We start from the raw sequence: 23,278 nt of genomic DNA on the forward strand, positions 1-23,278 counted from the left end.
TGTAAGAGTGGATTAAAATGCAACACATCCTTAACATTTTTCTGAGAACTCTCTAGCTCTATGTTTAGGAAAAAAGTCTTGTGTTTTCTTGTCCACAGTTTGGGAGAACTGTCTAGAGAAGGTCAAGATGTAATACTTTATTCAAGAACAAATACTGACATAAGAATTAGGAAAGGAAAGAATATGGGCATAATATTCTAATGAAAAATTTAAATGGGTTAAGGTTGTAGTCTTTTTAAATATATGCAATCTGAGTTCTGTTAAGTTAAATAAAACTGAAGTTACTTTTATATTCAGGCAATTAAGATTATATATTGTAGATTTAATTTAGGGAAATCTTTTATTAAGGATATTTTAAAAATTATGCTGATTTTCATTTTAAATCTCCTGAAAATAGAATTTATATTTAGCAAGGAAAATTCAGAGAAATTAAATGTAAAACTATCATTAATGAAAATTTTCCACAAAAAATCCAAATACTGTTACAATCACTAGTCACAGATTTAAAACTAAACTTTGAGAACAATTAAAAATCTGCAAGCTTAATTTCAAATTACCATTGCTTAGAACATGTGTTTCTTGTGTAACTACCTTCTAAATGACTTTTTTTTTTGGAGACTATTACCTTAAAAACAGAAGCTATAATGATGTCAAAAGAGATCCAAGATTAGAAGAGCTAACAGTCTCAGAATTAGAAAATTGAATCTTGTAGCAAAACTTGGAAACTGACGCTTACAGTAATTCCTACTGAATTTGATTAAAGGAAGTATTTCAATAAACTTATTTAGTGAGACAAGAACACTTTGTATAAAGTTGAAATAAATTTGCCATATTAATTCTTGAAACAGAATTTTTACCATTAGCTTTTCTAACAAAATTTATTGCAAAACCCCACTTGCTACATGTATGGCATTTAAAGACTTCCAGTTTTCTTTTAAATACATAAATACATGATTAAAACCAGATACATGTGGGAAAACATTTGTGTATGCATAAATATATGTATGAGAAAGTGATACGCAAAGAACACTCACAATAGTAGCAAATACTACCCCTTCCACACCTACTTTAAAAAGTCTTTTGTTCTAATTACCTCCTTTTCTTTTTAAAAAAAAAGTAGACAAGACCCACAAATTTATCTCAGTTTTAATATTTAATTTCAAATGAAATGGCAATGGTGCGTATTAATACCCTCAGTGAATATAAACAACCTAATTTTTTTTTCGAGTGTTTACAAGGTTCCAGATACCAGTCAAATAGTGAAGTCGTATAAAAAGTAGATCTTTGCCCATCTGTAGCCAGCTCCAAAACGGGACCAGCTTAGAACCTGTAATTAAAGAAGAATTTAAAATAAATTGGCTTGAATAAGCACTGAATAGAAAATCAATTTAAAAAACTATACTAAAAAGTCAACCAATAGTACCTTTGACATAATCTTTCTGGCTATTTAAATTGTGACCAAACTATAAATGTATTCACATTTAAGTCATATAAAGTAACTCTGGAATGCAAAATCTAGAAACAAAATGAAATTAGGAAGTTTAATTCAGAACTTTAAAAATGACTATGGAATAGGCAGGGAAACACACAGAGTTTAGGTTTAATAATGATATCTGAATAGTGTCACATAGTACAGACAACACTGGGTTTGCAGTTAGAGAACTTCTGTTTGAATTTTGGCTTTTTCACTTATTTCATTTCCATCTGTGTGACCTGAGCAGTTAGTTCTTTGGGCCTCAGTTTTTTCATCTGTAAAATGAAATTGTATTAGGTAATCTCTAAGCTTCCTTCTAAATCTTATGTTTTATAAAATAATCCACTTGGTTACTGGAGAAGCAATAATTACATATAAAATAGCCAAAACACCACATAAGAACTCACAAAAAAGACTGTGACATACACTAATCCAATCTCAGTAATAATTCACATTTATAGTGTTTTGAATATTTTCCTTACAACACTGCTATGAGGTAGGGATTACTGCCCTCACTTTGTAGATGAAGAAACTTCAGCTGGGGGCAGTGGGTTGGGGGTTGGGGTGTCAAGGCTAAAAAGTACAGGTATCAGGCTGTGAATACAGGTTGCTCCCATCTCCAAGTCTACTCTTTCCATTATCTCCAACTAACAGGTTGGGTTACAGGTTGTCTCATTGTCTGCAGCTCTGTAGTAAAGTTCACCCATTACAAAATATTACTAGTCTCATATTTATAGATGTACGAAAACTGTTGACACCAAGTCATTTTCACTATCAGTATACTTTATGTTTAAAGCATGTCTTCTCCTACCACTGTGAACTTACAGCAGTAGTTTCTATAGAACTCTGAACATAATAATCTCGTTCTACATCACTAATAATGGGACATGTACCGTTATATCCATTTATAAAAGAGAAAGCCAAGGCACCTAAAATTAAAGTGTAATGTAATTAACCGTTCAAGGAATGCAAATAGGTAAAGACAATTATGAGGTCCCCTGCCACTCCCAGAAACCTTACTTATTGTCTAGCGGTAACAGTGTGTGGAAGTGGCAGGTGTTCCCCCACAGCTTTCTTACTTGGTCAGTGAGAAAAGTCCCTGATTGTGTAGTTTCCCAGGCCACTAAGAGAAAGCAATGGTCCTTCCATGCACAGAAGGAGATGTGTTTGCCCCCATGGCCTGAGAGGGGAGTTTATGGGTAATGTTCTCTATCCACAGTCTCCTAATTAGAGGAGGGAGAATTTCCTAAGCAATATGATCTCATGATCTAGCCTTGTAGCAAAGAAAGGAGATTTTCTTGGACATTGCCAGCAATGCGGATTACCTGGAAAGGAACTCCAAGTTGAAAGAGAATTGCCAATGTGTCAGCTGCTGCTGCTGGGCAACAAGGAGCTAAGGCAACAAAATGGGGGAGCACAAGACCTGCACTTAGTGCCTCCCACTACCATGCAAGATTTGGACAGCACAGGTAGAAGCGGAAGGGGTTTGACTCTGTAGGAGCCACAAAATGTTTGCTCATCAGTGGAGTCCAAAAGAGAGTCCTATGTGACTGGAAAAGGTATAGGGGGACCCTGTTAGAGGACTAGGGATTCACTGGAATGCTGGTACATTGCCCTGCTGACAACTCCTAGTTTGGTTCCTTTGGAGGGCAAACTATTTTGGGTGTTTCCTCTGTTTACAAACTCCTGTGAGTTCTCTGCATCTTTTGCATTTTCTGTAGGGTGAAATAAAGGCTATTCTATACTTGTTCTACTACCTTGAGTGCTTGTATGGAAGTTGGGGACCCTTTTTACCCAAATATGTGAAAAGCCAGACATGAGCTAAATTTGGAAATTTCCCAGCATAACTTCTGTGTGGAGGCAGCAGAGGCCAAAGAGAGAAGAGGGTCAGCTCTCCTGAGATCGCACTGTCTGTGTGAGCTCAGAATGGGCTATGTAGGTTACATGGCCATGGGTCACAATTTGCATTCACTGTTAATATACTTTAGATTGGCATATTTGTGGATGTTACTTTTCCACAGTGAAATGCAAGTTCCTTGGGGGCAAGAACTATTTCATTTCTGTCTCTGTACTCCCGGTAACTAGCATAGTGTCTGGCTGGTAGGAGGCACTTAAACACTCATTGAATTGAACCGAAAATGAAGGCATGGGCAATGAAAACACAGAGGGATTAGTTCAAACCCTAAGTAAGTTAAGACATCTGTTCTAGAATAGCCTGGGGAGGCATAGGCTGATTTTAGAAAATCTATCATCTGGAGAACTTTGTGAAGATGGACTAATTTTTGAATGGAGTAGACCTTCCAGATATGGAATTAACCTGATAGCCAGGTAAGATTTCCTTTTGGAAAGGACAGGAATGGAATGAGGAGAAAGGTAACATTCAGTCAGGCATTCATTCACCTGGTTTTGTTTATTATCTTATAAGCTTTAAAGAAGATACAGCTTACAAAGCAAGTTAATGTCAGAACTAGTGCCCAGACAAAGACACTTATAATTACTTACTTGTATAGAGTTATACACTGAGCTACTGGAGGCCCAGCTTGGCACTCTATCTGGTAAATAGCACACAATTATAAACAAAATGACTATAGCTCAGAATATTTATGGACTGAGAGGTAGTATGGTGTAGTGGATAGAGGGCTGCCCTCAGGATCAAAACTACTTGGGTTAAAATCTTTCCGCCACATCCTGGCTAAAGAGCCATGGGAAAAATCACTTAACTTCTCACTGTCCAGGCAACTTTCTAATCCTAGAAATTTAGAATAGTTTCAGATCTGCATTGAAAGAGGCGGTTTCCTCACCCAGGTGCTCTCTATAATTAACAAAATTAAAGAGGAGACACACAAAACACTTTTTTTTCAGATGTAGGATATATATGTATGAAATAAAAAGTAGCAGTTTTGAATAGATTTTTAATGTATATACATGGAGCAGGACCACAGATTTATCCACTTTTCAATACCCTATAAGTATTATGTACACAAAAGATGCCTGTTAAATATCTCCAGAATGAGCCAAACAAACATAATGCTAACAAAAGGCACTATCCTTAAAGATTCCAAGCTATTCGCTAATTTTTGACAAGTATGGTACCTTTTCTGATACCTGTTAAGTGAACCATGCTTAGTAAATCTCTTGGCTAAGAAAGGGTACCTCTCCCACTGCATAAGGGAAAGAAGCAAAAACTGGAAAAACTGTGGCAGAAAAGGTACAGAATAGCTTTTCCACGGAGTTGGTCCATTGACATAGAAAGTTGACTAGGTCCTGATAGCAACAGGGAAAGGAAGGGATCTTAAAATTCTCTTTTGACTTGGGCTGATTTTAGATCAGTTGTCATATGAACAATTCACACTTACCTTCAATTTCAGTCCAGTTGACAGCAACTTCTGCTATTGGAATTTTAAAAAACTGCGCAATATAAAGAAGTTCTACATCAAATGCCCTGAAACAGACACAGTTTTTTTTTTTTAAAAGCAAGTTGGGCTGTAGTTAGAGCTCTCACATGACATAATTAAAATTAGCTTGTTCAGCAGTTGTGCAGTTTATGTGGTTCCTCTGAAGGTCAGACCCATAAACAATGAAATCAATATAAAACTAAGCTATGAAGGAGACAAAATAACTTATGGCTCTGACTGTGACCCAGTTAAAGGAGAAAATGAGAGTCCTGATTAGAAATCAGAGCATCTGGAGAATTTGATAGAGAGGGTCTTAAACCCAGCCCTGTTGTTTTAAAGAATGTTTTACCCTAATGCATATGAGAGAGATGGTTGTCAATCCTAACTTTAAAGATGTTTAGATAGAACAGAGAACTTGTTTCATGTTTAATCAACAACTTAATATTGAAGTGGGAATATCAATATCAAAGAAGCCCCCAAACAGAAGGCTCACAGCCTGTAGATGCTTAGGCAATTCCTGCTACCACTGTTCAGGGAATCAAGGTTTCTCCTCTAAAGGTCATGACCCTGGGTTCCCTCTCTGATGGCATCCTCTCCTCTATTGTGGGAGCGAGGTGGTACAATGGATAGAACACTGGGCCTGGAGTTAGAAAGACCTGGATTCAAATTCAGCCTCAGGTTTCTCCTAGCTGTGTGAACCCAGGAAAGTCACTTAACCTCTGTTTTAGCTCCCTCAGCTGTAAAATGGGGATGATAATAGCACCCAACTCACAGCTGTTATGAAGACCAAATGAGATAATATTCGTAAAGCACTCAGCACAGTGGTTAGTACAGAGTGACCACTTAATAAATGCTAATTTCCTTATACTTCCTGCTATCTTATATCTGCAGTATAGCATACACACACATATTCAGGGCGCAAATGTGAGTAGGTCTTTGGTTGTGACTGTACAAGTAGATAACCTTAAGTGTAGTCTTACTGCACTCCCTAGTTTGCCATTATTTCGTTATTATCATTATTATGCTGAAATTCCTTCTTGTAGTTTTTCTGATCATTGAGGAAGAAACATAGTCCACTCCTACACTGAAACTGAGACATTAGCACTGACTTTCATGTTATCTCCTTGCATCTTGCCACTGAATTTCTCCTGTTCATAAGTGCATAGTCTATGGCAAAAATGAATGAGAAAGCATTCTCTACTGTCCCTTAATCCTACACATTTAAAAATTTAAGTTCTCTACAAGAAACAGGTTTCTTCCCATCTTACCTTCCCATGGGTAGCATAAGCTTCTGCCTACACTTCTAAGTCTTACCACATACTTAAAAAATAAAGTGATGCTTTTTCACTCCGGCCTAGACAGATTGGTTTTAGCCTCAATTCACACAGGATTTGGAGGGAGGTTTCCTTCTCTCCCCTTTAAGGGTCTTGCCTCTCCCTACCCTGCTCAAATTTTAATTATGTAACTAGCCCCAAAATGAGGATAATTCAGGATAAAAGTTATTTTAAGCTCACTTAATACATTTTCTTATCCTACTTAAATATCTAGTTAAGAAGGTAGAACCATCTAAAAAGAGGGTGCTTTGTGTTTTCCAAAAGGAAATATAAAAACTTCTGTGAAATAGGATTGACAATTCTGAAGGAAGGAAACTCAACATTAAGCCTTGTGTTCCACTCTGAACTCTCTCCATTCTTCCTTTGTTTTCTATTTCTTAAGAGCACATTATAAGAGAAGTGTCGGTTGTTAAGAGCTGAGATAGGTTTTCTGATAGCTGAATTACTTGAACAGGATTTTCAATATTAAATAACTTTCTTAGGACTGCATTGTCCAAGTACCTAGTTAATCAAATCTATACCTTATCAGATATGAAAAGGGATTCAATTCAAGAATTGTACAAATGTAAAGGGTAGGTAAGAGGAGAGCTCATTGGCTGGAATCATCTTATGAAATAACCCAAGAATGAATATACATTGTGTTATGTTTTTGTTATTAGAGACAGCATGTCATAGCAGAGAAGGGCCTTGCAGTAGGGTTGCTTCAATTTAAGTCCTTCCTCTGACATACACTGGCTGTGACCAGTGTGGGATTCTGGAAGACCCAAAGAAAGACTGTGGAAAAAATAAATCACATTTCCATATATAAGTAACAAACACTTCTTATTAGTAAGGCACATGTTATTATTGGAATAAGAATGCCTTATTCCTTCGACAAAAATTGCTGGAAAAAACAGAAAGTAATATGGCAGAAATTAGGCTGGGAGCAATTTCTCACACCATATATCATAAGAAGCTCCATATGGACAAAGACTAAATGTTAAAGATCATATTTTTTTAAAAATGGAGGAGAATGAAAAAAAGTACCTTTCACAACTATGGTTTAGGGAAGAATTCTCAAGTTAATTAAGAATAGAGATGACCACAGAAGATAAAATGGACAATTTTCATTATATAAAATAAAAACAAAAACTTTTCCAAAAACAAAATCAATGTAACTAAAATCATAATAAAAGCAGTTAACTGGGAAGAGTCTTTATAAAAAATATTTTTGATAAAGGTCTGACAGCCAATAGACAGAGGAAAATGATACAAATATCTAAGAATAAGAGCTATTCCTACAGAAGATAAATGGCAAAAGGATATGAATAGGCAGTTTTCAAAAGAAGAAATGCAACTATGTAAAACAATCTTGTGAAAAAATATCCAGAATCACAAATAATAAGATAAATGAAAATTAAAACAACACTAAGATTTTACCTCACATCAGATGACAAAAGACAAAAATGTTGGAAGGGCTTTAGGTGAACCAGAATATGAATGAACTTTTGGGAGAGTTATAATTTGATATAACAATTCCGGGAAACAACTACACCCAATCTGTATACCCTTTGGCCCACTACTGGGAAAATAACCCAAAGAGGTCAATAGAGGGAAAAGGCTCATACATAAAAAATACTTATAGCAGGGCTTCATGTGGTAGTAAAGAACTTGAAACAAAGCAGGTAGTTATCAAAAGGGAAGTACAGGAACAAACCATGTTATATGAATGTAACAGAATATCACTATGCCATAAGAAATGACAAATACAAAGAATTCATAGACACTTCGGAAGACCTGTATGAACTAACGCAGAGTAAAGTAAGTAGAACAAAGCCACAACAGTGTAGAAGAAAATAACTGTAAAAGACCTCTGAACATTGATGAAGCATACCTCCTGCCTCTTGGAAGGAGTAAAGGTGTGAAATGAAATATTTTTAAAAATCGACAAGCTGTTGTTTTGCTAGGCTATACTTAATAAATACAAGGGAAGCTTTCCAAGTGGGAAGGATAGAAGTAGAGTTAGTGGAAAGTGAATGAAATTTTAAAAACAGAAAAAGAAAGAACACTGATAAAAAAAACAAAAAAATTCAGCGGGAGATACAAATAAGGCAATTTTGTTACTACTTTGTAACATACATATTTTAAAAAGAAACAAATTACACAACAGATGTTCCCAGTTTAAAACACAATACTTTTTGTTCTTGATATATTGGAGTGTTTGCATTTGTTGATAATTATTAAATTAATAACATAAAGAGAAAGCAAACACATGGTAAGTGTTTTATGTAAAATACCAAGTATCTGGGGGAAGGGAGCAGTAGTTGTAATGAGTAAGAGTGTAGTTAGATAGTTATAACAAGGGCAATGGCTAAATGTCTGAAATCTGCTTTTTTAAAAGCTGAGATAGCTCCCATGTTTGAATATATTGCTGACATAGTTGTTCCCAGTATTGTCTTGGAAGGAAATATATACTTATTGAGGTTAAAGAAACTGTCAGAAGAGAACATACTTTTAAGTACTCCATTTTCAGAGCCACTCACAAATGTGGCAACATTAGTTAGAGGGCATTTGGCAGCCGTATGTTTCTGAGGAATTTTATTTCTGCCATTAACCATATTTCACTCATTGCAATTCTGGAAGCATTAAGAAGCTTAGAGTGTCTCTATTAATCAGCCAACAAACACTTATTCTACTAGGTACCTCCTCACTGTGCTAGTCAATGGGGATACAAAAAGAAAAAAAGGAACAGCTCCCTACTCACAAAGACTATAAAGAGAAACAGCATATACATATAAGAGTTTAAGTAGAATAAATATAAAGAGAATAGATACAAATAAACCCAAGATTGTTTGGAAAGGAGAAGTGCAGCAAATAAAGTTAATAAAGGTAAATTGAGGTACAGGGCTCTGAGCAAAATCAATTTATTAACAGTGACAAATACAGCTGTTAACAAAATGGGTCAGACTGGCAACCTCAGTAAAAAGCCAGTGACTCAAACGAGGAGAGGACCCTCTTTATTGACACATAAAAAAGAAGGGGTCTTAGTAGTATGGAGAAAAAGTGACGGGTTGTAGGTCTGAGACAGGAACATTACAAATGGCAATACCAAGAAAGGTGAGCTGACATTCACCTATGGCTAATCACTGCCCCTCTCTGACAATTAAGGAATGTTAATTGTTTTCTGAGACTCATCTGCATCCTGTAATCTTTGCTAGGGGATTAAAACTATCAGACCTGCTGTCTCCTCAGAAGAGATTAAAAATCCCCTAATTACGTGAGGACAAGCAAGAACAGATGACATATCTTAGGGATGTTACCAACCCGCTAGGCTTAAAGATAACAAACATTGTCCTGGAAATATCCTAGGGGCTACCTGTAAGAGATAATTTTTCTACAGCTTTTCTAGACTTTTTTTTTTTTTTTTTACCAGTCTACAGCTTCATCCTACCCCATTTCCCAATTAGACGATTCATGCTGCTTTGAGTAGTCTAGGAGTTTAGATGGCTAGCAAAGCTATCCCTCCTAATCTTCAAAACATTTCTGTTGAGGAATCAAGTTGAGGTTTATTCATTATTATAAAAAATGGCTCCCTGGGATAGGGTAGGAATACACTGGGAAATGTAGATAATATAAAAGCAAAAGAGAGCAAGAAAATTTTATTTCAAAAAAGAATCAGGACAAGGTAATGCTAAGAAAGAACACAAGAATTTTGAGGCTCTGGGAACTTGATTACAGTAAAATAAATTATATTCTTTTTTAGTTTTTCTATGTTTAAAATGGAAGAACTACTAAGTTTTCAAATAACCCTAGAGCAAAAAGTGCTTTGATTAAGGACTTATTAACACAACATTCTACGTGTGCACATTGGTGATTCTCCATTTAGTTTTAAATGAAATGCTGAAGAATGCTACCAAGAGTTGGGACAAGACAGACTTTTGAAGAGAACACTGAGTACACAACTTTTGATTTTTACTGATCCCAAAGATACTGATTAAAATATAGAACAAAAAACACACACATACACACCAACACTGGCCACAAAAGAAAGAAAACAAAACTGTTCAAGTGAATGGCTCTCTTTTTTTCTTTTTTCCTACTGTTTACAAAAATTGAATTTGAAAGAAAAAAACCTGTCTAACTAAAGGCAATTTCATCATATTTTGTTTATCGAACATAACTAGTTTTACATTTCAAGGAAAAAACAGATCTTCAACAATGAAAACACTATTCCCTATTACTAAAGCCTCTCTTTTAAACTACAAAGAACAAGTCCCTTGGCCCATCTGGATACAACAGTCGAATGAATAACTTCAGGTCCGGGGGGAGGAGCCTCCTTTCAAGTGTGGCTTCTTATTATTATGTTCACTGGTTTCATATTTCAGTGATTATTCATATCAGTGATTCTTTTGCTATTCTACACAGTAACAACATATGCATACTCAAGAAAAAATATGCCATTTTTTAAACAAAGAATTTAAATAGCTCTGGATCCTAACGATCATTTTAATTCTGAACAAAGATTTCTCCAAAGCAGCTTCATTTTTTCTGGTGTGGCATCTGTTTCTCTGGAAACAGATGCTGAAAACTGGTGAAGACTACTAAGTAATTAGAATCTGGGCAAGTGTCAGTGATTGAGGCAAAGAGGATTGGTGACGTTATATAAATAGAAGTAACTGAATAAATGTTAACAACTCAAAAGGCTCTCATTTTTAAAAAGGATAATTATCATTTTTTAACCTGATGTTAAGGAAAGCATAAGAGCTAAGATTCTTTCAATCAAAAGAAAATATTTTTAGTAGCTAAAATTTGGAAAGGGGAATAACTATTCTCTTTAATAGTTAATAACATAATCATTAATACAAAACTGTTTCATATTATTTATAAATTAACAGATAAGAATATTACTCATAATGTACTTGAGGTATACTTCCATGCTCAATAAAATCAATTTTAGTTCAGTATGTTACATTTCTTAAAGTGTACATTTCTAAACGTGAAAATTGCTGCACCTAACAGACATGGAATAAAAATATCTACTTGGAAAGAAATAAAGAAAGTGGTCATTCTTTGAAGGCCTTATGTAAAATTTATTCAGCACAATCTCAGTCTGACAACCAAATTAATTTGTGATAGGATCATAGGTTTTAGGGGGAAGGGACCATACAGATCATTAACTTTATTTTCAGATGAGGAAACTGACTTGTCCAGAGCCACATAGGTAATGAATGTCAGAGCAAGGATTTAAATAGATTCCCTGACTCCAAATATACTGGGTTTTGGCATAAAGATGCAATTCATTATCTGTATAGTTATGTTACATATTTGATAAGGCATCCAGGTGGCACAGTGGATTGAACACTGGATCTGGATTCAGCAAAGTCTGAGTTCAAATCAGTCCTTGGGTACTTGGAGTTGTGTGACCCTGGGCAAGTTACTCAGTTTCCTAATCTGTAAAGTGGAGATAATAATAGCACCTGCTTCCAGGGTTATTGTGCAGATAAAATGAGATAATATTTATAGAATGCTTTGTAAGCCTTAAAGTGCTATATAAATGCTATTATTAAATTAATAATAACTTTTTATCTTCATTGTTTCTTTAAAAAAGGAAAAGAATGTACTGTTGAGGAGGTGCATTCTACCATGATAACTATCTTTTTTCATACTGTTTAAAATTAAGATTACTTTTCAGTAGATGAAATGAAGGCTTATATAAATCTGTATATTGGAATTTTGATATCTTTGAAAACAATCTTTCATGCTTTAAACTAGGATCTAATAAATACAGTGGAAATGCAATGACTCAAACTAGGTTACATATACACAAATTTTTTAAGTCTGTACATATAGTTATAAGGAAAAAGTTTAACATTAGATATTGTCAAGTCAGAGAACTTACCATCGCTCGATGTGCAAATTTGAAAAAGTTAGCAAGGCTGCTTCTCGAGTTAACAATTTGAAACCACATTGTGTGTCTCTGATTTCTTTGACACAGAGGAACCACACCAGAAAGTGGAATCCATGCATGAGAAGAGTTCGGAAATAGGAACGCTGAAAACAAAGTACAGACACAATTTAGATGGCATTTCCATTTATTTGCAAGGGTACTCTAAAGTGGTGGAAAGTATCTGACTGCACATAACTATGTTTTAATTCTGAATTGACTGTGTACACCTAACATATAAACAAAGTTCCATTAACTTCACCAACAAAACATATCAAAAGGACAGTTTTTTAAATTTAATAAAAACAAGGGAGAATGCCTGGAAGCTAAGCCACTGAACAGGGGCACTAAATAACGAGTTCCTGAGTTATTAATGGTTGAGTAGGAGAAGAAATACTATAGTACTTCCTGAGAGCACAAGGCTCCAGGCAGTCTACCATGAAAACCAGGCTTTATGTTGCTACAAGCAAGGAGTAGATCATCACATGTATTTATGATTCCTCTTTGCCTCACAAACTTTTATCAGTCTAGGAGAAAGCTGATAGTTTTCATGGTAGAATGTAATACTGACAGACTAAAATGCAGCCTCCCGCAAAGAGCAGTAGACTAGAAGTGAAGATACCTGGGTTTGAATCCCAGTTATAACACAAAATCATTTAACTTGAGCGTTGGCTTCCTTATCTGTAAAATGGGGATAAACAAAATTTGTACTAGCTACTGCACAGGGGTCACAGGATCATAGATTTTGAGATGGAAGGGAACTTAGAGGGAACTGGGTTCAATATTATCATTTTAAAGGTAATGGAATAAACTTCCAGAGACTAGTGACTTACTCAAAGTCACATAGTAAGAAGGATTTGAATGGAAGTCTTCTAAGCCCCAAACCAGCACTCTTTCTATTGTTCCAAATGCCATCTAATAGTCTTTCCAGTGTGGTCCAAGTGCCAATTTTATTTCTTTACATAGCAAGTCTAAGCAGCCTTTCAACATTTTAATATTTGTCCAAGTTAGTTCTAAGAGTTTCTAGATGATCTTTAAAAAGGATGCACATGCCAAACAAACAAATCCTCACTGTGAAAGACAGGTGAAAATAAGTAGTACAAACAGTCAAGATGTATAGTTTTGTGATGGGGTGGCCAAAACTTCTATCAATTGCTCACACTTTACGCATGTTAAAGTACTATGATATGTCGTCTGATTTGATATTCTTAACAACCTTGTGAATTAGGTGCTATGAGCATCTCCATCTCACAGATGAGTTAATGACTAAGGGTCACACACAGCTAATAAATATATGAAGCAGAAATCAAACTCTGATCTTTCTGACTCCAATTCCAGCATTTTATCCACTAGTCAGGGCTTCTTAAACTTTTTCCACTTGCCAGCCCTTCAGCACTTACGGGGTCTTGACCTACAATTTAAGCAGTGCTGCCCTGGGCCACCTTGATGCCTCAATAGGAAGACTATTTGCAGAAAAAGGGTAGGTCTTTCAGAAGAAGTCTTCTCTTGGCTCCAGGAATTTTCTCTGGCTGTCTCCCACGCTTAGAATGCTCTCCCTCCTCATCTCTCTCTACTGGCTTCCCTGGATTCTTTCAAGTCCCAGCTAAAATCCCTTCTTCTAGAGGAAGTCTTTCCCAACCCCTCTAAATTCTGGCGCCTTCCTTCTCTTAATCACTTCCTATTTATCCTGTACGTGGCTTATTTGTACATATTTGTTTGCTGGCTGTCGTCTCCATTAGATAGTGGCCAGGACTATCTTTGGCTTCTTTTTATATCTCCAGTGTTTAGCATAGTGCCTAGCACAGAGTAGATGCTTAATAAACGTTTACTGACTGACTAGGAACAAAAACGACACAGGGTAAATAAATTGATCTGACTCTTTCTCTGCTTTCTACAAACATGTTCAAGTCTGTCCCATACTTAATAAACCTTTACTTGACAAGTGCACTGAAGTACTACTGGTAGAGTTGTAAACTGATCCAACCATTCTGGAAAGCAAGTTGGAAAAATACCTCAAAATTTTCTACATATCCTTTCATCCAGCAATCCCACCAGTAGTGGGCACATACCTCAAGAGATCAAAGAAAGAGAGATAAGACCTACATGTCAAAAATATTTATAGCAGTTTTTTTTTGTCAGTGCAAAGAACTAGAAACAAAGTGAGTGCCCATCAATTGGGGGAATAAAGGGAACAAATTATGGTATACGAATATAATGTACATTATTGTATTGTAAGAAATAACAAAAGGCATGGATTCAGGGGAACTTGAAAGGATTTATATGAATCAATGCAGACTGAAGAGTACCAAACCAGAACAATATATACGACTACAACACTGTAAAGGAAAACAACCACACAAATTGAACAACTATGATCAATGAGCAATCAGGTTTCCAGAGGACTAATCATGAAGCGCTAGTCCCATCTTTTGACAGAGATTCAGAATGGGACAAAAATTACCATATATATATATATATATGTATATGTATCCATTGCATGGATCTGTTATATTCAAATACTCTTATTTGCTACAATGGTGGGTTTATCTAGGGGTTTGGGGGGACCAGGCAGATGGGGGAGAATTAGAGAGAAAAATATGGGTAGCAGTAATAATATAAAAAAGAAAAAGTCAATGAAACATTAAAAGTACATATGAGAGGACAGATCAAAGTTCAGAATAGGATACAGACAAGTAGGGCAATATTCGAGCTACTGTGTTAAATTTAGTAGAGAAAAATCAATAAGCACTTGCTAAGCGCTTACTATGTATATGCTAAGAGCTGATGATATAAAGAGAATAAGAGAAATTCACGGTGTCATATACAATTATCTTTTTTCTGCTCTTCAATCTACCCAAACCTGAGTAACTGGGAGGATGATAGTGCCTTTGACAGTAATAGCGAAGTTAAGAAGTAGGAGGAAGAGAATTATTGTTTCTGACTTATTTCAATTTTGTTTTGGACAGGTTGAGTGTGAGATGCCTGTGGAATATATCCAGTTTAAAATGACCAATACACAATCAATAATATGGAACTGGAGCTCATAGAAAAGTCTAGGGTTGGTTATACAGATCTGAGAATCATCTATAAAGAGATAACAATTGAATCTATGGGAGCTGATAAGATCACTAAGTATATACTTTAAACTATACATCAAAGAAATTCAATCACATACCATGATCTTTTTGTTCTGTTCTATGTACAAGGATGTGTTCATGTTTGTTAATTGTTATCATATTTCTAATAGTAAAGAAAAGAAATTGCCTTGACTTGCCATGGTCTCAAGTTATCTTCTTATACCTCTCCCTCCCTTTCACTGCCAAAAAAGAATTATCTATACTTGCTGCCTTCACTTCTTCCTGACCCACTTACTTTGGCGTCCTCTGAAATCTAACTTCTGATTTCATCTCTCAAGTGGAACTCCTTTCTCCAAAGGTCTCCCTTAACTTACAAATCTTAATGGACTTTTATTTCTCCTTGTTTTTGACCTCTGAGTTTTTGATACTACTGATGATTCTTTCCTCCTAGATACTTCCTTTTCTTGCCTTTCAAGACACTGTTCTCTTCCTACTTTTCTAATCATTTCTTCTCGGTCTCCTCTGCCAGATCATAATTCTATCTCCTGTCTTCTTGGCATGGTTGTTGATAAGAATTCTGGCCTGGGCCCTTTTCTCTTACTATATTTTCTCAGATACTGTATTAGTTCCCATGGGCTTAAGAATCACTTTTTTTTTATGCAGATGATTCCCCAAATCTATATAGCCAGCTCTAATCACTCTCCCAAATTTTGGTCTTGCATTATCAACTGCCTGCTAGATATCTTCTCCTGTATGTCATGTAGGCAGTCCAATGAACATACTTAAAACAGACTTCAATGTGTTCCCCTCTAAACCCATTCCTTCTTCCAAACTTCTGTTGAGAACACTATCATCCTCCCAGTCAGCCATATTCATAACTTCTGAATCATCCTTTATTCTTCTCTCTTTTTCATATTACTCCTCCCTCTCCACATTATCATCTAATCCATCGACAATCCATCTTCTACCTCCACAACATCTCTCACAATTGTCTCCTTCTCCCCTTTCGGACAGCCACTACCATGATTCTGGCTGGAATGACCCCTTACCTGTACTATTGTAGTAACTTCCTAATTGGTCTTCATGGTTCCATGCTTTCCTCTGCCCTTCCTGTGATCTAGAGAGTTGCCAGAATAATCATCCTAGGGTACAGGGCTGACTATGTCACTAATCTCAAAAACTTCAAGTGGCTCCCATTGCTTAGAGGATTATCAAATACACTCTTTAGCATTTAAGGTCTCTGAAACCAGATATTAACTATTATTATATTATATATTAAATTAAGTAATATATTAATGTATCAATTAACAATAACTATTTCAAACTATAAACCTGTATGTATACATAGAAAACTATATATATATATATATATTTTTTTTTTTCTACATTCCAGCTAAACTGGACTAAAAGCTCTTTTCCAAAAGTGACACTCAGTTCTCAGAAATGATACTTCATGTTTTCTACTCAGTCCTCATCTCAATATCTCAGAAAGTCTGTCTTCCCTGCAAGGTTCAGCTCAGATGCCATCTTTTCCATTAAGCTTTCTCTGATTCCCTTAGCTCTTACTGTCCTCTTCTACTTCTATTTCTCTTGTACTATATTTTGTGCAGGTATTGTATGTTCCAGTATAATGTAAACTCCTTGAAGTAGGGACTATTCCAATTCTCAATTTATTCAATCTGCAGCTTTGGGTAGGAACCATACTACAGAACGCATTAAGAAAAAGTTGATACTTTGATAAATCCATTATTTTATCAGTGATGGGAGTTCCCTATTACAGCAGATCAATAACACCCTCACTGTGCCTTTCAATCTTAAATTTTTAAAAATACTTGACGGAATCCTTTAAATACTAGGTGCGATATTAAAATGCATCACTAAGCATATTCCTTTAGGCAAAAACTGTTTTAGTATACATAAACTTTCATATTGCACCTCTACTGCAGAATGGCAGATTTTGACTCAACATAACAGCTATCTCAAAGTGAAAGGGGTTTGTGTTACTTGGGTCTTCAAGGAAGGGCTGATGAGCACTTGGGATGAGTCAGAGGTGAGGTCTGAGCAGCATGCTGATGCAGTGGAGAGTGTTAAATCTGGAAAATCTGAGCTGTATTGCTCACTACTTGTATGACATGAGCATGTCATCTAATCTTCCTGGACCTCATTGCCCTTGTCTTTAAAGTGAGGGGAGCTGGACTAAATGACCTCTAAGGTCCCTTCTGGATATGAAGATCTGGGTTCAAACCCTACTTCTAAACATACTGGTGATGTAGCCATAGACAAGTCATTTAAGTCACTTAACCTCTCAGGGTCCTAAGAGAAACTATAAATTATCAGCAAGCTGCTGATACACATAAGTGGGAGTTACTGAGTCCAATAAAATCTAATCCTTATTCCAATAAAATAAAATAGGTCCAGATTTAAAGAAGTCCATTTTATCTTCTATGATTCACTGAATTATAAATTAAAAACCAATAAAATGAATTGTTAGACCCTTTTAATAGTCACTAAAATGTAAAACTTTGTGTATCTTGCAATAACAAATATTCACATGGGAGCCAAATAGTGATCAAGAGACACAGCTGTAATGAAAATGCCTATTTTTCAAAGAGCCAAAATTGTCCCCCTCTGTTCTGTTGAAAAAGGATTCTAGATAATAAGGTAAGAGAGACTGTACAGTTTTGAAATCATATTACTGAAAACTTTTAAAGTCAACTAGGTAATTTTCAAAGGTATTTGCAAAAAAGTGGCATACACATATTACAGAACTTGCCTAAAGTTCCTAAAATAATCCTGAAACATTTAAAAAACAGTTAGGGTCAAAATATTTTAGGGAAGTTACGGGTCTAGGATCTGTTATATGGTATAGTGGTACCTCTTCCTTTAAGGCTCACCTGCTCTATCGTGCCTTCTCACCACTCTTTGCCAGAAGACTCCCTCTACTAGCTCTATGTACAGTGCCTTGCAAACAGCAGGTGCTTTATACATATATGGTCCTATACATTATCTGAAAAGTTTATCAGAGTGAACATTCCTTTTTACTGGTAAATATTAATTCACTACCCATTTCTAATAATAACAAAATCTAAGAAACAATAACAGAAATGAAAATCCCAGTCCAAATAACTACAAAATGAATAAAGTATTTGGGGATCATATCTACCAAAGCACACAAACGACTTTCTATAGACTCAATTACAAAGTACTCCTTAAAGAAATAAAGAACAACTTAAATAGCTGGGGAAATATCAATGCTCATGGTTAGGCTGTGCCAATACAATAAAATGAAAATATTACCGAAGTTAATTTACACTGTGTTAAGGCTATACCAATAAAGTATCAAAGGGATACTTTATAAACTTGATAAAATAAGAACAACATTAATCTGGAAAACAAAAGATCTAGAGCATGAAGGGAAATGATGAAAACATGTAGGGACAAAGGAAGAACTGAACTTCTAGACCTCGAATTATATTATAAAGCAGTAGATATCAAAATCATCTGAAATTAGTTTAAAAAACTAGAACTGGATCAGTGGAGCAGACTAGACAAGGGAAAATCAGAAACAATGGAATTCAATAACAGTGCTCGATAAAGCAGAAAATGTAAATTACTTAGGAAAGAACTCTATTTGATAAATACTGCTGAGAAAACTGTAAAGCAGTCTGGCAGAAATTAGGCTTAGATGATCACCTTACATCACATTTCACAATGCATGCTAAATGGATAGATGACTTTAACACTAAAGATCATACTAAAAAAAATTAGAAGGGAAGCAGATCATATACCTCTAATAGCTATGGGTAGGAGACATATTCTTAAACAGAAAAAGGATAGAGGCAATTACAAAAGATAAAACAGGTAATTTTGATTAAATAAAACTGAAGAGCTTCTTCATAGACAAAATTAATGCACTTAGGATAAGATGGGAAGTGTTGAATGTGAAATTTTAAATTCTTCTAATTAGGGTTTGGTATCCAAGATATCTAAACAATTAACACACACACACACACACACACACACACACACACATACACTTCCCCCCCTACCACATACACATATTCCTCAATAGCTAAATGGTCAAAGGATATAAGCAAATAGTTCTCAAAATAATTGTAAAGCATTAACAACCACACAAAAGAATGCTCCAAATCATTAAGAACAAGAGAAATACAAATCAAAACAACCCTGAGGTTTCACCTCAGGAAAAGATGACAAAAAATGGCAATAGCCAGTATTGTGGGAAGAAAGGCACCATTGATGCATTGTTGGTGGAGCTGTGAATTAGTATTGCCATTTTGGAAAACAATTTGGGATTAAGCAAATAAAGTGACTAAAATATACATTTTCTTGGATGGATACAGAGATTCAGTTACTGGTCTTATTACTCAAGGAAGCCATTAAAAAGAAGAAAGTTCCCATATACAACAAAACATTATAGCAGCCCTTTCTGTGATATCAAAGAACTGGAAACAAAGTAGATACTCAATGACTAGAGAATGACCAAACTGTGGCACACAAATGTGATGGAATATTACTGTACTATAAGAAATGATGAATGTGATAAATACAGAGAAACATGGAAAGATCCATATGAGTTGACACAGAAGTAAGCAGAGCCACACATAATATGTGTGTATACGTATTTATGTATACACACACACATAACGACAATGTAAATGGAAAGAACAACTAAACAAACAAAAACTCAAAAGTGAATGTTGTAAAATTATTTAAAAAATGTATGGCTCGAAAGAGTTAGAAGAGGACACTTTGAACCCACCACTTTGTGGAGGTGGGAGGCCCACCGGTATTGTATACTGTACATGTTTTCAGACTTTTCAGGGGGCTGATTTTTTCCTGTTCTTTTTCTTTTCTATTTTTTGTCTATAAAAAAATACTATTTGTTTACATGAGATGGCTCTCTGGAAGGGAGAAGGTTACTAGAGCAAATTATGATGATGTTGAAAAAAGAAGATACCAATGAAAACTTATTTTACAAAAAGAATATGGTTTCAAGAGTAGCCATGGCCAAAAAATAAATCATCTGGTGACTAACATTCTGGTATTGAGCTCATCTCTCCACACTTAACTAGGCTGACAGGTGACTAGGTGACAGTCAGTTGCTGACTTGCACTAGAGGCCTTTTTCCCTTGGCAGCGCCTGCCAGAACCTGTACTTCACTGGCATAGCTTTCATCCAAATTCATCTCCATACCACAATGGGACATCAACAAAGGCCTTTATATTTGTTCAATTTGATGGATGAATCAACTATTATTTAGAAAAAGACAAGTGGAAAAAATAAATGAAATATACAAGGTGTTCCTAAAGTCTGGACACATAGGCAAAGATGCATATTTTCAAGAAATGAAATGAATGAAATTTTTCATTTAATTGGAATATTAACAAATAACACCTTCAATATGATTTCCATAATTTGTGATGCAAAGGTTGATGCGCTTTGCAAGATTCACATGAGCTCGATGCAATAACTCCACATTGCCTGTGTGTGTCCAGACTTTAGGAACACCCTGTATTGTAGCAAATAAAAAGATTAAACTAAGATGAAACTGCTGAAGACTTAACAGGAAGCAAACCCTGAGAAAACTATTAATGTAATCTGAGACTATAGCTACCATTATATTTACATATAAATATTTAGATATAATTAATATTTAATATAAAATACTTAAGCTTCCAAGCTTCCCTTGAAGAAACTGTTATACAGTGTAAAATGGTCAGGTCTATCACAAAGGTAGCATATGAATACAAACAGATCCACTGAAGTCATGATGACCATTCTAACAGTAGGAGAGACACAAATTGAGAAGTATTAAAAATATGAGAAAATGTAGAAGGAGAAGGGTAGCACCAACCCAAAACATAGTCATTAAACTAGGAACAGATATTAGGGGACAGTTTGCTCCCAAGAAGTTCACAATTCTATTTAATGGAAAAGGAAATTTCCGCATTCCAATTCTTTATGTTGTCTTATCACTGCCTACTTATTCAGAGTCCAATGTATTAAGCACTGTGTTTTTTTTTTTTTAAAGGAGGCCAGGAAACAAGGTCTTTGTCATTAAGGATACCATGCCCAGAAAGTTATACAACCAGATTGCCAATGGGTCTTATTTGGGGGTTTGGAATCATGATTTTATTAGTGTAGTAAACTCCTGTTGAGGAAACTGCCTCAACTAAACCAGCTGTTCTACAACCTGTGGTCTCAGTGTTGCCTAGAGCACTGAGGATAAGTGACTTTCCCAGGGTAACATGGACAGCATGTATCATAAGTGGGACATGAACCCAGGTGAGCCTGCTGACTCTAACCACTAAGCCATGCTGTCTTTCTGTCAATCTTTCTTAATCATAAATAGCAAGGGCTATTCTTCTGTCTCAAAATAAGAATCCCCTTAGAAAGCTTCTCCCAAAGGAACAACAGAATAGCACCTTTATTCTCTATCACCATAAAAGAATAAAAAATCACAAGGGCTTGAGACATATAAGTGTTTAAGCAATTTAAACTGACTGAAAGGTAAACTTATGGTAGGGACTATTAAGAAGGTATTAATATTTTTCACACGTAGCTGAATCAAATAAAAATTAAATAGGAGGATATTTATTTTCTTTCACCTCTGGAATCATTATTACTGAATAAATACTAATTGTGTGACAAGGTTAAATTTCTCAGTACAAGTAGAATATACATCACTATAATTTTCTTTTGTAATACATTTTAAACCCCTTTCCCTCTAGGTACCCCACAGATTTCCTAGCATACACTACCTAATTTCCAGAGATTATTTTCTTCTTGTGGTTTATAGAGCCTTCCTAAGACTTCTTATACTGTAAAATAAAAGTCAGACACTAAATGGCAAAGCAATAATAAAATTTTAGGTTTCATTGCTTTTCTAACACAAAGGTTAACAGTAAGAAAGATAATCACTTGGACTCAAGTTAAACTCAAAACACACCATTTAAAAGTGGGTTAACATGACAAGTGTTAGTCTATGCACAAATTATTTTAAATTGTTTTCCTTTTGAAGTTTTGTATTTCATTGTATTAGGACTCTTTGTATATTCTAAGAAAAGTTCAATAATACAAATATTAGTATCCCATTTTGTCCTGTTTCCACCAGTCTTTGAATTTTAGAAAGTTTAAACTCATTTCTATTTTCAGAATATTGCATTTTAATAAATGCACCAAATTCTTCAAGCTTTCTTTTAAAAAGAAAAAAAGTGGGCTTTTTTTTTCTTAAGCTTGAAGGGTTCATTTAATTTCTTGCCACATGAATACATAAAACCAAATAGTGTTCCAGGCCACCCCGTAAAAGCCTTACCTGAGCTATTGATTCTTTCTCTAGATGAGCTCGAGATCCACAAGCAATAGCCATTTGATCCTAGAGGGGAAAAGCAACCAAAAATAAAAAAAAAATCACAATATTTTATGTGCAGCTACTATATAACCTGTAGTCTCAGAGAGTTGCCTGAAATATCATTATCTCATCACTGATGAAAAGATTAATTCATTAGCAACGTGAACTTTTCAGTGTGGGGAAGCTGAATTTTCCTTTTATCATGAGTGTCTGTTTAATAATAACAACTCACTTATTTTAAATATATTTATATTTACTATTATTTGATAATTTTAAAATATATTTTAGTTAAATTTAATAATTTTAATACATTTTAACTTCTAATTTTTAAAAATATATTTTATTGCTTTCATTAAAGCAGTTTAAATTTTAAATTAACTTTTAAAATTTAAAATTTCAGGCTCCACATTTTTTCCCTCCCCCTCCTTAAGAAGGCAAACAATTTGATATCAATTATACATGTGAAGTCAAGTAAAACATTTCCGTATTAGCCATGTTGCTAAAGAAAACCCAGACAAAAAAAATAAACACAAAAAATTAAGTAAAAAAAGAATGCTTCAATCTGCATTCAGATTTCATCATTCTCTCTCTGGAGGCAGACACCATTTTTCATCCTGGGTCCTTTGGAATTTTCTTGGATCACTGTCTTGATCAAAGTAGCTAAATCTTTCACAGCTGATCATCCTTACACTATTGCTGT

General features: G+C 35.1%; 1 protein-coding gene across 1 annotated transcript in view; it reads right to left on the minus strand.

Moving 5' to 3' along the window:
• Positions 1 to 1,134: 1,134 nt before the first annotated feature.
• Positions 1,135 to 23,278, minus strand: part of ALG5 (ALG5 dolichyl-phosphate beta-glucosyltransferase) — a 54,571-nt gene continuing 32,427 nt past the window's right edge. Inside the window, exons 7-10 of the mRNA XM_036747717.1 lie at positions 22,543 to 22,602; positions 12,082 to 12,233; positions 4,831 to 4,916; positions 1,135 to 1,327 (exon numbers count right to left, since the gene is read on the minus strand). Coding sequence (XP_036603612.1) covers positions 1,212 to 1,327; positions 4,831 to 4,916; positions 12,082 to 12,233; positions 22,543 to 22,602 — 414 coding nt within the window. The 3' untranslated portion in view covers positions 1,135 to 1,211. The remainder of the gene's footprint in view (positions 1,328 to 4,830; positions 4,917 to 12,081; positions 12,234 to 22,542; positions 22,603 to 23,278) is intronic.

This window comes from Trichosurus vulpecula, chromosome 2, assembly GCF_011100635.1.
Source record: "Trichosurus vulpecula isolate mTriVul1 chromosome 2, mTriVul1.pri, whole genome shotgun sequence".
NCBI classification, from domain to species: Eukaryota; Metazoa; Chordata; class Mammalia; order Diprotodontia; family Phalangeridae; genus Trichosurus; species Trichosurus vulpecula.